Genomic DNA, 12,459 nt, shown 5'->3' with positions numbered 1-12,459 from the left:
TCATGAACTCCCAACCGGTCCCTCACCGCCTGGTATCAGCTGTTCACAGAGTTAGCCATCCGTGGCCATCTCGACTTGGTAGACTCAAGGACTCACCATGCACACATTGTTGCCATTCAGTAATATCTTCGGCATCTTGGTCTGTGAGCCAGTGTAGTCACTGCCCACGCCGTTAGTGATCCAAGTCTTGGCTGGCTGTGAGTATGAATGGCCACTCACAACTCAACCACATCCTCCAGAACCATGTTTACGTAGTCGTCGAAGCCCATGAGTGTTCCTGTGAATTCTGTGGGTTGTTAGCCACTTGTGTCCTATCTCGCAAAGTACTCAGGAGGTCCCTTGTAGACTGAATCTCTGAGCTAGTTTGTTTGCTGGGACGTCGAATGTGATACGATTGGGCCTCTGGTGGAGATAACCTTACCTTTATCGCCTTTCATGACGACCCAGATCTTGGAGCCGACGCATTTGTCGATGAGTTCTGTGTCGCATCAGCATTGGTTGAGACCACAACCAGGGGCTCCCAGGTACCTAGTGGTAGGAGTTGTGAAGCCATGGTGTCGTGTCGTGTGAAGAGCTACTTAGAAGTCTGGAGTTGTTGCTGGAGGATGTAGTAGGGTATTGTGTTTTGGCCAAGTCAAGTTGCACGGCGAGGCTGTCGCGCAAAGTTGTGCGTAGGCTGTTGGAATTTCTAGGTCTGTAAATGGTAGGGGCTGATACTTCTTCGCTTCGTTCAAATGGGAATCCAGTGGTTATCTTGTTGTTGCTTACAAGAACTCGAAGTGGTCTTCGAAAGTTGTAGAAGTATAAAAGTGGGGCTACTCCTGCATTTCAAGCGCACACTCACCACAGAGGAAGTAGGCTTGTAGAGACAACCGCGACAGTGTCGTCAAATGGGCCAATCCGCGGGATCTATGCGTGAAGCCGATGCATGATTACAAGAACAACACCAGTATGAAGCATATTTGTTTCAATGAAAATTTAGTATTATGTAATTGCGCCCAGCTCTCGAAGAAGAAACTATCGCTGGAACGCCCACTCCAGACTTCGCGTAAACCATCCCAGTATCTCATTCTCAAGTTATCACACACGCCTGGCCACTCGAGTGTCGTCAATGGTGCTAGTAACGCCCGCAGTTGCCCATGTCATCACAGCTCATCATCGTGACCTGCACTGTCATACCGCAAACTACCTCTGTTCCAATCCCACGGATCACCACCAGGAACGCAAAGGCCAAGACGCCAGAAGTAGTCCCTGTGCGCAAAGAACAGCTGCCATAATTTGTACCTGCTTGGTAACCCCCATTTGGCTATCACCACTTCTTCAGCATTGATATCTGCGCCTTCACTAGGCGCGTTTGCTTCTTCCACACTGCCACCGCCAGCTATGCATTTCGGATCCGCATCCCCAGCACAAGCATGTAGATCACTTCGCGCTGGTGGCAACGAAGCCTTTGAGATGAAGATCTCCCCTGCATGCATCTCGTATCCCCATTCCTCTAGCGGTAGAAGAGGAACCGGATCATCTACATGAGTTACCCGACGGAAGAGCGCATCGTCGGGTGAGGTAGCATTCAGGTTAAACTTGCGGTCAATGTACCGGTTTAGTTCTCTGTTACCGAGTCGGGGTTCGCCGAACGTAGTTACATGAGGCTCATATCCACGAGCTTGGAATTCGAGGGCGGCAACGGTTGCCACTGCACCGCCGAGGGAGTGGCCGACTAGAACGAGCTTGTAGTCTGGATGTTTTTCAAGAGCGTCCTCAACATGTGGGAGGATCGTGCACCTGGTATTCTGCCATGATGTCAAGAAGCCGGAGTGAATTGTGCAATTCTTGCAATCCGGCTCCTCCAAATCCCTCTCACTGTGCTGTCGTGTCAATTGCGGCAGGAATGACGGCCGGTCACTTGTAGGACTCGACTGGCTACAAAGCGTATGAGAGTCGTTGTCAGCAGGAAAGGGTACGTATTCAGCGTGTCTGGTGGATAGATCAGCAATCGTGTTTGCAATCGAGTATGTTCCCCGAAATGCGACAATGACCCGCTTCTCGAAAGGTTCATGTGAGATCGCAATATAGCCGCAGGAGTCTGAGAGCAGAGGGCCGGTATTCCATGTTGTGATTAATTCGAAGCCATCGAACTCTGTACACCGGCTCAAGCACTGGAAAGGCTTTTGTATTCCCGAGGTGCCAACACAATAAGCTATGTCAACGATTCTGGCCAACTCTTCTAGCGATTCAAACACATTCGCAGACACTGGGGCGCCACCGTGAACAACTGCCGGGGCGGGCCATGCGCACACGGCTAGGAACAGGGGAAAAAGATTGAGGATGTTAATGAAGGCGACCATGACCCTCGGGTGGTGCTTTACATGCTGATGCCCGACATATAGTGTAAAGTCATAGATTGATGTCGTCGCCCAGAGCAGAAGCAACTTGAATGAAACGGTGACGGTGTTGTGGAGACCCGCTAGGGAGCGGAGTGATCGGAACGCCGCGAGAGCGGATGTCACACCAAGCGCAACACTGGCAGCCCACACCCCCTGCGCAATTAATTTCTGCACTAGTCTCATCGTTCGCATGACTCTGCCTCATCAGGCTTCCTTCCGAACTTTGCAGCACGCGACCTTTTGCTTCATGTGTTGCTTCTGCAGCACTAAAGATCGTCAACATGCATATACGAGTCATCTTGCCACGAGGCCCAGGCCTTGAATGAGTTATGTCCCATCGTTGCTCCCACTCAGGAGTCCGCTCCTCAAATTCATCGACTTCAAGGAACATCTACGATGTTGTGTCCCATCAGTAGGCTTGAACCTTTTCGGTACCTTTCGAGTTGATTTGAGCCGCCAGGCTCCAGTCGCTCCTGCCTTCGAATAGTCGTCAGATGAGCAGATTCTCGAGAGCATATTTTAAGCACAACGGTCCCGAACCACCTTCACACAATCGACTTTCAGCCTGTTCAGGCACCTGTTCTCGAAATGCTGCCAACGTATCTGCACCTTCAAGGGTGTATGGCGGGATCACCTCAGCCTTGTGCGTTCAAACAGATGTGGTTCAGTGATATTCCCTTAAGCATACCAACGGAAAGTGCAGATAATAGTCTGGCTCTCACGATCAGGTCAGCGTCATCAATGTATCAGTTTCTGCGGCAACATTTCTTCGACATGCTGTTGGCTAAGCTGCAGTTCACTCTGCTCCTGCGGGCGTACACCATCAATTCGAAACGGTTCAAGTCTATCTACCGGTCCAAACTCGACTTGTTCATCTCCATGAAGATGAAAGCCAGTAGCAGACTCAAATCTATAGCCAGCAGCAGCCAATCAACATCACCGTCTTTAAAGACTCTTCCAGTCGAAATCAGACTGAAAATCTTCGAGCATTTGACGGAAGATACAAGTATTAGGGTGGCCGGTTATCGGTACGGTGGAAAGGATGCTTTTTGGTTCAAAGACAGAGGTAAGCTTGTGATCGAGAGTTTGCTACCGAGGGATGCCACGCCTTAGATTTCCTTGAACCATCAACTGCCGCACGAATGTACTGAGACATCTTGTAGGTTACCTGCCCATCATCGTCACGTGCAAGCAATTTTACGAGGAGATGATGGATGTATACTTCAAAAATGTGCCTGTCAGCATCAAGTCAGCAAGCCCAAGTGACTTCAGTGGCGACATGTCAACCTTTGGATCGGACAGTTTTAGACGACGAATCAGGAAAGTTGAGATCTTAGACCATGACGAGGGGAGGCGAGCCCATATCGGCTCTGCCTTCGAGAATGCCAAGATCGAGTACAAGAGCAGAAGCGGATCGGGTTCGAGGAAAGGGGCATACTGCTTCAGTGGATGAGAAATGCCTCAGGGACGAACGGCGGCAAGTCGCAAAACCGGTAGATAAAAGCGTATGCGCAGCCGTTGGAGGGAAACAACAAACAGAGATTTACAGTACGAGGCTGCTCTGACCGATGTCGAACACGCGCTTTCCGACGATCAGTGCAGTATCTTGCGCAGAAACGAAGCTCGCGGGTTATGACTAAGCACGCACGAACAAACCATGCTTCACCGTCCTGAGCAAACCGCTTCTCATCAGTGAACAGACAATGAGACTTCAGGGGGGCGCCGTCGCAACTATGTTACTCTCGTTGATGCTACGCTACACAGACTTGATCACTCGCACCTGCCGCCTGTATCGAATAGGTACGGTATCACTGACAGCAACTCTAGAGAGTGGGGAGAGACGGTTTCGTGCTCAAGCGGAACCGTCACGATGCACACCCGTTACGCCATGCACGTTATTGGTTTTGTCTATCGGGTGTTTGATAAGCTTTAGGCAATTGGCTGCTGCGCTTACCTTCTACTGCTCATGACCTTGCTAGGGTTTTGTCAAGGCCTGCTCCTGCGCCAATTGTCAGGACGCACAGCAGCTTGCGGTTTCTCGTTACAGCTGGCTTTCCAGGCCGGTCATTAACGCTCTGCTGGCCTGCTGCACGCTATGGCAGAGCAAATCTGCTTAGCCAGCTGCTGCGGGCCGCACATACCACTAGCCAAAAGCCTTGCCTGAGAGCCCAGGAAACGTGTCTGGGTAATAGGAGGAAGCGATGGATCGGCGTGCAACCAATGCCTGATACAAGCGCGGAATCGCGAGGGGCAAGAATGCGATACCACTGATGGTCGTTGTGGCCGTCTGGCTGCCCGTGTCTGGCATCTATTGCAGGCAGGTGGGAGGGAAGAAGGCGAACGAAGTCGGGTGACTGTGTGGCCGACAAGAACCTAGTGGCAGAAGTAAGGTGTGTGCTCGTTCTATCTACAACACAACCAATGTCCTAGCACATTTTTACCCTCTTGACGTTCTTCGGCCGTGATTGTTGTTGCTGTACTTTCTCCACGAGCCCACCGTGCCCAAGGCCGAGGACGGCGATAACTTCCTCTTTGGGCGGACTGCTATCGGAGTAATTGTTACCGAGCCTCAGTGTCCCTCAAACCTCGGCTCAGCCTTGTCACAATGACATCTGACGTTTTCTCAGCGGGCCAAAAGCATCTCAAGAAGTTCTTCCTATGCCTTATCATGTACAGCCATGTTCTGACAAGCCCGCGCACTCATCACGGTCCGCGCTCTTACAGATCTCCTTTGTCTGAACTTTGATCGCCAAGATGACCGACGCACTCTGCGGGCCGTCTAATGCCCTACAGTCCTTCCAGAAACATACCTCTGTAGACAGAACGCTACAGCAGGATCGCCTCACGGGACCTAGACATTCCCCAGCTCAAGGCTTCCGATCTTTCGATCCTAGGGCTGGCAGCCTCGACGCAGAATTCCATGCTTTCGAAAATGCGTCAACGAATCCATTCCAGCTTGAGCAGCCAGCGTGGCAGCATAATGCTCAACCAGCTTTTCAAGCACAACCGGCATCGAGCTGGGCAAATGATTTCCAGAGTCTACGTATATCGAACTCGCCCATCCCAGCGCATCAATTCCGAACCGAGGCACCACTAGTGAAGACTGCGACTGGAGGATGGCAGCAAGAGTTCATGAGACAAAGACAGAACATGAGCCCGGCTGCAGCCCAAAAACAACCAGAGTATGCCGCACAGTTCAGTAACCAAGGCTTCACACCTTACTCGGGACAACCATCCTACATGCCTCAGCAGCCTGGCATGTATGCTCAGCAAAATCCAGCGCAACAGATCAATGTGTCGGAACCTCAGTTCAGTGAAGCAGGGTTCGATCAAGCATTTCAAGATGCCTTCGACCACATGCAAGCATCGGAAGCACAGGTGGCGACAGCAGATCCGATGCAAGAGACTGTCATTGAACCGCAAGAAGATATTGCTATCCACGAGCCATCAAATGCAAAGATTGGATCTGATGCGATAGAGTACACGGAGACGAAAGAGCGAACGCAAGAACAAGACACGAGGGATGCCAACGACTTAGCAAGAGTGGCTGGCGAACTTGTGCATAATGTTCAACACGAGACGAACGAGAAGTTCAGGAATTCGCAATTTCTTGACCTGATGAAGAGAATACGAGATCGAGAAGTAGAGGTGCGCAACAACGACTTTGAGAATACACAAGGACTACAACAGTCATCACAATCTCAGCTGGAGCAGTCGCGCCCCGACGGCTCGAGTAGCTTTCAGTTTCCGAACATGAATGATGTCTACGTGCTAGACGGAACTACTGATATGACAGTGGATGAGGACTTCCACTACAACGAAAGACCTCAAACACAGATATCGGATCTACATCCAGGTGGGCCTTTCTATCCCGAGCAATCCCCTCCTCAGCCATCATATGCGCAGATGAGCGGTGCCGTTGACTCTTCAGTGGCAGCAGATGACGCCAACAGTCGTTACGCCACGGCGTGACTCGAAGCAGTCTTGGAAGCCAATCAACCACATGGCTACGAAGAACTGACACTAAGTCGCGTACAAACAACAAACGACAAAAGGGTCGACGCCTTTCAGGATGCTGAAACCGCCAAATGGGTACCATGGCCAGAGGCACATACCAACGGAAATATCTCAGATACCGGCTATTCGCGAAAGCGGTTGCCGTCAGACGCCGAGGCTGGAGAGTGTTGGAGGTCGGCGGTGAAATCTCCTGTAGCACTATCTAGCAGCTGCTTCATTCCCGAAGAGTTGGAAAGAGCAGGAGTTGCTTAAGCATCTCAGCCACGATATCTTCTTTAGTTGTCAGAAGAGGGGTCCCAGGCATTCCATCGCCGACTCAGAGGAGCCGCTTGCCCGCGGTGACATACGACCAACGACTGCTTCAAGGGAGTCGGATATGTGTACGGGAATTGGGACAGTTTGCTGAACAATTCAGGGGCTTCATGCTATGACTGCAATAGACGCGTTGGATCACATGCTCCAGTCACACTTTTAACACTTGTTTGGCCATGAAAACTTTCACTTATAGGTGTGACAATTTCTGTGTCCAACGCACAATACCCTTTAAACAGCCACCGATTGTTCTTCAATATTCGAGGCAAAGCTTTCTTTTCAATACGCAGCCGCATACCCCAAGGTCTGCAGAACACGACATAGTAACTCAAGTCAACCATACATAATACCGTCGACCTAATTGTATTGAGGATGGAAGAACGATCACCATACTTCGACGACCCGATTTTAGCTCTGGTAATGAAGGGAGCAGGCAAGCGACCAATACAGAGCGACTCGGAGAAGGAGAATGAAGTTAAGGACGGACCTGCATCGAAGCGCCAACGTCTTAGTGATTGCGATGACTTTTCTCACTTTGTCCCAGCAAGCGCTTTTAATGCTACGCCAGATCGACAGAGTCTCAGGAGCGACGATGACAGCGTGCCTGATACGCAGCACTATGTATCAAGAGAGGACATTCTTGCAGCGGCATCGAAGTTCAAGCGCAAGCATCCAGCTGTGTCAGACTCCTCAGATACAGATTCCGAGTACAACTATCTGCTCGGGCCTTCGTCAAAGCGCCGCAAGAAGGATACCCCAAACTATCGTAAGAAGAAAAGCCCCAAGTCGAAACGACAAAAGTCGGCCATCAAGGCCAATGATATTGAACACGAAGCACGTGCTGCATCGCCATCTGACGAGTCAAGGAGGAAGTCCTCAACGTCGACTTCACGTGCGAAGTCCATGACACCAACAACCTCTCCAGATGGCCGAGCCATGGTCACTTCGATGAAAGCAGCCTCGAAGTCGCAAAGGCTCATACCGGGGTACCCCCTTCCCACCGAGCCGTATCCTAAGAATTTCAGCCTCAGCGAGTTGTGCTCACAGTACCCAAACCATCTCTTCGGCACGAACCTCCATCCGTTTCTGCAATACATGTGGTCGCCGAATCGTATTGTTGGGTCGATGCCATCTCAAGGTCATTTGGCCGAAGATGGACGTATCACTGTCAATGCAATGAATTCGAGATTGAAGAAGGTGAAGGCGGCGCTTGAAAGGACAGGAGAATATGATGAGTTGATGAGCTCACGGAAGACACATTTGGAAGGCAACCTGGGTGGAACTGGAAAAGAGCAAGGGGACAGCAGTGACGAAGAGGAGCATACTGAGGATGCAGCGCCGGAGCCTGCAATTTTTGTCGAGCATGCCGCACCGTATGCCGGCATCTTCGACCAGTACAAATACTCAAGAGATGAAGATGGCCCGGACAAGTCGGCGGCTTGAGCTTCGGATTATGCAGGAGCTGATAGTGCAGCACCATAATACTGGGAGACAAAGATAGATTACAATTAATGTAGAGGTCGTCAATCTCAAATAGCATGCTTAAGTACTACACTGGTTGATTCCGTAGATATGATTGAGCCTTGTGAGCCCCTTTCTTTTGATGTGACATGTTAGCCTGCGCTGGTCGAACTCGTGGGTTTGTAAACTCCGCAACCTCCGCGAACAGCCCCATGCCCTGGGTGAATAGAATGAGCCGACCCTCACAATTCGACAGCGCAAGCAGAGGATGAGACAGATGCTTGGACAAATTGACTCCTTCGAAATTGCCGCGCTTGCTAATTGAGGATAATCGCGACAGGAAGGCAGACCGGCGGATCGACCATCCGACACAGACCGCGACCTCGAATCTGTCTCGCAGGAGCGATGCAGCTGGCACGCCGAGTAACTTGAAGGAGCCGGTGACTCGATGAGGCTTGACTGGCTTATCAGTCCATTCCACAGCCATGTCGTCAATGCGAGGTCTCGTCCAATTCATCGCCGACTTACGTAATGCCCGAGCACGAGAACTGGAAGAGAAGCGCATAAACAAAGAGTTGGCCAATATACGGCAGAAGTTCAAGGGAGAGAAGCTGGATGGCTACCAGAAGAAGAAATATGTCTGCAAGTTGTTGTACATTTACATTCAGGGCTACAATGTCGACTTTGGACACCTCGAAGCCGTCAACCTCATCTCAGCTCAGAAGTACTCAGAGAAGCAGATTGGATATCTGGCTGTGACCCTCTTCCTGCACGAACAGCACGACCTGCTGCACCTTGTCGTGAACAGTATACGGAAAGACTTGTTGGATCACAATGAGATCAACAACTGTTTGGCCCTGCATGCAGTCGCCAATGTGGGTGGAAGAGAAATGGGAGAGGCTCTCAGTTTCGACGTTCACAGACTGCTCATTTCGCCCACCTCGAAAGCATTTGTGAAGAAAAAGGCTGCCCTGACGATGCTGAGGCTGTACCGGAAATACCCTGGCATTATGCAGCAAGAGTGGGCAGAACGAATAATAGCCCTGATGGACGATCCAGACATGGGTGTTGTGCTGTCAGTCACATCTCTGATACTGGCCCTGGTACAAGACAATCCGGATCAGTACAAGGGCAGTTACGTGAAAGCTGCCCAAAGGCTAAGAAAGATTGTGGTTGATAACGATGTGTCGCCCGACTACCTATACTACAAAGTGCCCTGCCCTTGGGTACAGGTCAAGTTTCTGAAACTTCTACAGTTCTACCCACAGTCCGAGGACTCGCATGTCAGAGACATCATCCGGGAGTCGTTACAGGCAATACTCTCCATACCGACAGATGTGCCCAAGAACGTCCAGCAGAACAATGCTCAGAATGCTATTCTTTTCGAAGCCATCAATCTCCTTATACACATCGAGACCGAACACAGCCTGATGATACAGATATCCTCTAAGCTCGGAAAGTTCATACAGTCGCGCGAGACGAACGTAAGATACCTGGGTTTGGACGCCATGACACACTTTGCAGCAAGATCAGAAACACTCGATCCTATCAAAAGGCATCAGAACGTCATCATTGGCTCACTGCGAGACCGCGATATCAGTGTGCGGCGTAAAGGCCTGGACCTTCTCTACAGCATGTGTGATACTACGAATGCGCAGCCCATTGTGAATGAGCTGCTGAAGTACCTACAGAGTGCTGATTTCTCCTTGCGAGAAGAGATGGTGCTGAAGATTGCTATCTTGACAGAAAAGTATGCTACGGACGCACAGTGGTACATTGACATCTCGTTGCGACTACTCGCGATGGCTGGCGACCATGTCAGCGACGAGGTGTGGCAGCGTGTTATTCAAATTGTCACCAACAACGAGGAGTTGCAAGCATATGCTGCTCAGAATATGCTCCAGTATATCAAGACCGAAAACTGCCACGATTCCCTCGTCAAGATTGGTGGGTATGTGCTGGGTGAGTTCGGTCATCTAATAGCAGACAACAAAGGCTGCAGTCCGATAGAACAGCTTATGGCGCTGCAAGCGAAGATGATATCCTCACCAGACACAACGCGAGCACTATTACTATCGACCTTCGTCAAATTTGTCAACCTCTTTCCAGAGATCAAACCGCAACTACTCCAGATGTTCCGCTTCTACAGCTACTCTCCTGACTCCGAACTGCAGCAAAGGGCATGTGAATACCTCACACTAGCCACATTACCCACCGACGACCTTCTACGAACAGTCTGCGATGAGATGCCACCATTCTCAGAAAGGGCTTCGATCCTCTTGCAACGGCTACATAAGAAGAGCGTTGGCACGAGCGAACGAAGGACATGGTTGGTAGGCGGTAAAGACGCAAATGCGGAGAAAGAAGTGCTACAAGCTCAACAAACAGGTCTGAAACGAAGCTTTACCACCATTGTCAACGGCGGCAGATCAGCTGCGGCGAATGGTACTCCCCAACCCAATGGCCAGAGTACACCCAGCACAAATGGCGCATCCAAAGATCTCGAGGGTCTGGACCTCCTGTCTTCTGACGAAGTGAAGGCACCGAATCTAGCTACCGCTGCCCACCTCTCACCAGATTGGGAACTAGGGTTTAATAACCTCTATTTTCGCGATGAAGGTGTGCTCTTTGAAGACTCACAGATACAAGTCGGCCTTCGTCAAGAATATAGAGGCCACATGGGCGTGGTGAAGATCTACTTCACCAACAAAGCTGCTTTCTCAGTCGGCTCATTCACAACTACGCTTGACAACACATCTCCCTCGACGTTGAAGATCGACACGAAGAATCTTCCTGACTCAAATGTTGGTGCACAAAGTCAGACGCAGCAAACGGTGGTCTGTACCGCACTTGGACCATTCGCAGAAGGCCCGACAATAAGGATAAGTTACCTTGCCGGCGCATTGCAGGGGTACACATTGCGCTTACCCGTGCTCGTGCACAGGTACATGGACCCAAGCGAGCTCAGCGCAGAAGACTTCTTCAAACGATGGCGGCAGATCGGTGGTGGCGCCATGGAGGCGCAAAGCACATTCGGCCTCAAAGACCCAACAATGTCAATGGACGACGGTGTCACCAAGTCCATCGTCACAGACTTCAGATGGAAAGTCCTCGATAATGTCGACCCCAATGCAAGTAATATTGTTGGATGTGCTGTGTTCCAAATGGAGAAGGGCAAGATGGGTTGTCTGATGAGGTTGGAGCCTAACAAGACGCAGAAGGTAAGTTCGCTCCTCGCAACTTTGTGCTAAACAAACACTGACAATCTTCAGATGTACAGATTAACAGTCCGAGCGACGCAAGATACGATACCAGGTATATTGGTAAAAGCTATGCAGGAAAAGCTGTCGGGGAAGTCTTGGTGATTTTAGCGTTCGAGCAGGCGTTCATACCAACCAGCGTGGTCAACCAAGCGATGCCGGTGCGGTCGGTATCAGATATCACATCTATTCTCAGGCTCCACATATAAGCTTCACCTCATCAAGCGTTTCTGCGAACAGCATGCTTTAGTACTTTGGAGCACGCCGTCACATAAGTCAACGGGGAAGTTCCTCTTGCACATTCCCTTCTAACTCCTAAGTCCTTGCCCGTCGTTCCTACCAACCACTTCCGTCTCAATCGTCCCTCCCAGGATGCCCTCCGCTTCAAAACTCACTGCTCTCTCCTCCTTCCACGGCTACGTCGTGCCTGCCAGATACGATACCCCTCGACGTCCATGGTACCTTCCTCCGCGCCCGACTGGTGCGTCATGCCTTCCTCTCTTGAGATCGTACTTTCCATCCTTCCCTTCAATCCGGGTCGTGCCTTCCATCTCAATTGACACTCAGTCGGTCGCACCTCCCCCATGTCCACCCATCGTGCCTTCCTGGTCTGACGGGACCGGGTCCCACCTTCCTCAGTTACCGGTCGCAGCTTCCCTATAAGCATTGATTGGGTCGTACCTGCCTCCGTCACAGATGTTTAGTCGCACTTTCCTCCGCTGGTGATGTAGCATCGGTCGTGCCTTCCTGCTTTGATAGTGTCGGGAGCTGGGTCGCTACTTCCTTTCTTCTTTTCAGTCACTAGGTCGCGCCTTCTCCGTCTCCGGGAATGTATCGCACCTTCCTTCATCCCTGTGCATCGCGACTTCCCGCTCCTTTGGTCTCCTCTGCTACGTACGAGCACTCGGCGCGTTTTGCGCTGGCGGTTCGAGCTTGAACACAAAGACGCTTACTTCGTCAAAGGGATGTTAGAAGAGCAAAGGTCAGTTTTGAGCGTCATGTTGCCATTTCTCATCTAAACGTTC

At 50.9% G+C, this 12,459-nt stretch overlaps 6 protein-coding genes across 6 annotated transcripts; 4 read left to right on the top strand and 2 right to left on the bottom strand.

Annotated features, from left to right (window-relative positions):
- Positions 1-553, bottom strand: LSM5 (RNA-binding protein lsm5; the record flags this gene model as incomplete). The annotated part of the gene is made up of 5 exons (XM_064872756.1): positions 1-39; positions 97-160; positions 220-286; positions 422-478; positions 529-553. The coding sequence occupies 5 exons, from the start codon at positions 551-553 to the stop codon at positions 1-3; spliced, it is 252 nt and encodes an 83-aa protein (XP_064731414.1).
- Positions 554-1,145: 592 nt separating this feature from the next.
- PMZ80_004330 (uncharacterized protein) lies at positions 1,146-2,567 on the bottom strand (the record flags this gene model as incomplete). The annotated part of the gene is made up of 1 exon (XM_064872755.1): positions 1,146-2,567. The coding sequence occupies one exon, from the start codon at positions 2,565-2,567 to the stop codon at positions 1,146-1,148; it is 1,422 nt and encodes a 473-aa protein (XP_064731413.1).
- A 591-nt stretch (positions 2,568-3,158) lies between these two features.
- Positions 3,159-3,837, top strand: PMZ80_004329 (uncharacterized protein; the record flags this gene model as incomplete). The annotated part of the gene is made up of 2 exons (XM_064872754.1): positions 3,159-3,450; positions 3,548-3,837. 2 exons carry the CDS (start codon positions 3,159-3,161, stop codon positions 3,835-3,837), a joined length of 582 nt encoding a protein of 193 aa, XP_064731412.1.
- Positions 3,838-5,138: 1,301 nt separating this feature from the next.
- On the top strand, positions 5,139-6,356 carry PMZ80_004328 (uncharacterized protein; the record flags this gene model as incomplete). Its single annotated transcript, XM_064872753.1, has 1 exon — positions 5,139-6,356. One exon carries the CDS (start codon positions 5,139-5,141, stop codon positions 6,354-6,356), a length of 1,218 nt encoding a protein of 405 aa, XP_064731411.1.
- A 729-nt stretch (positions 6,357-7,085) lies between these two features.
- Positions 7,086-8,156, top strand: PMZ80_004327 (uncharacterized protein; the record flags this gene model as incomplete). The annotated part of the gene is made up of 1 exon (XM_064872752.1): positions 7,086-8,156. The coding sequence occupies one exon, from the start codon at positions 7,086-7,088 to the stop codon at positions 8,154-8,156; it is 1,071 nt and encodes a 356-aa protein (XP_064731410.1).
- A 503-nt stretch (positions 8,157-8,659) lies between these two features.
- Positions 8,660-11,539, top strand: PMZ80_004326 (uncharacterized protein; the record flags this gene model as incomplete). Its single annotated transcript, XM_064872751.1, has 2 exons — positions 8,660-11,395; positions 11,447-11,539. 2 exons carry the CDS (start codon positions 8,660-8,662, stop codon positions 11,537-11,539), a joined length of 2,829 nt encoding a protein of 942 aa, XP_064731409.1.
- Positions 11,540-12,459: the final 920 nt, after the last annotated feature.

Source organism: Knufia obscura, assembly GCF_036327395.1.
Source record: "Knufia obscura strain CCFEE 5817 isolate CBS 148926 chromosome Unknown scaffold_4, whole genome shotgun sequence".
NCBI lineage: Eukaryota > Fungi > Ascomycota > Eurotiomycetes > Chaetothyriales > Trichomeriaceae > Knufia > Knufia obscura.
This window is presented reverse-complemented; position numbering and strand designations above follow the sequence as displayed.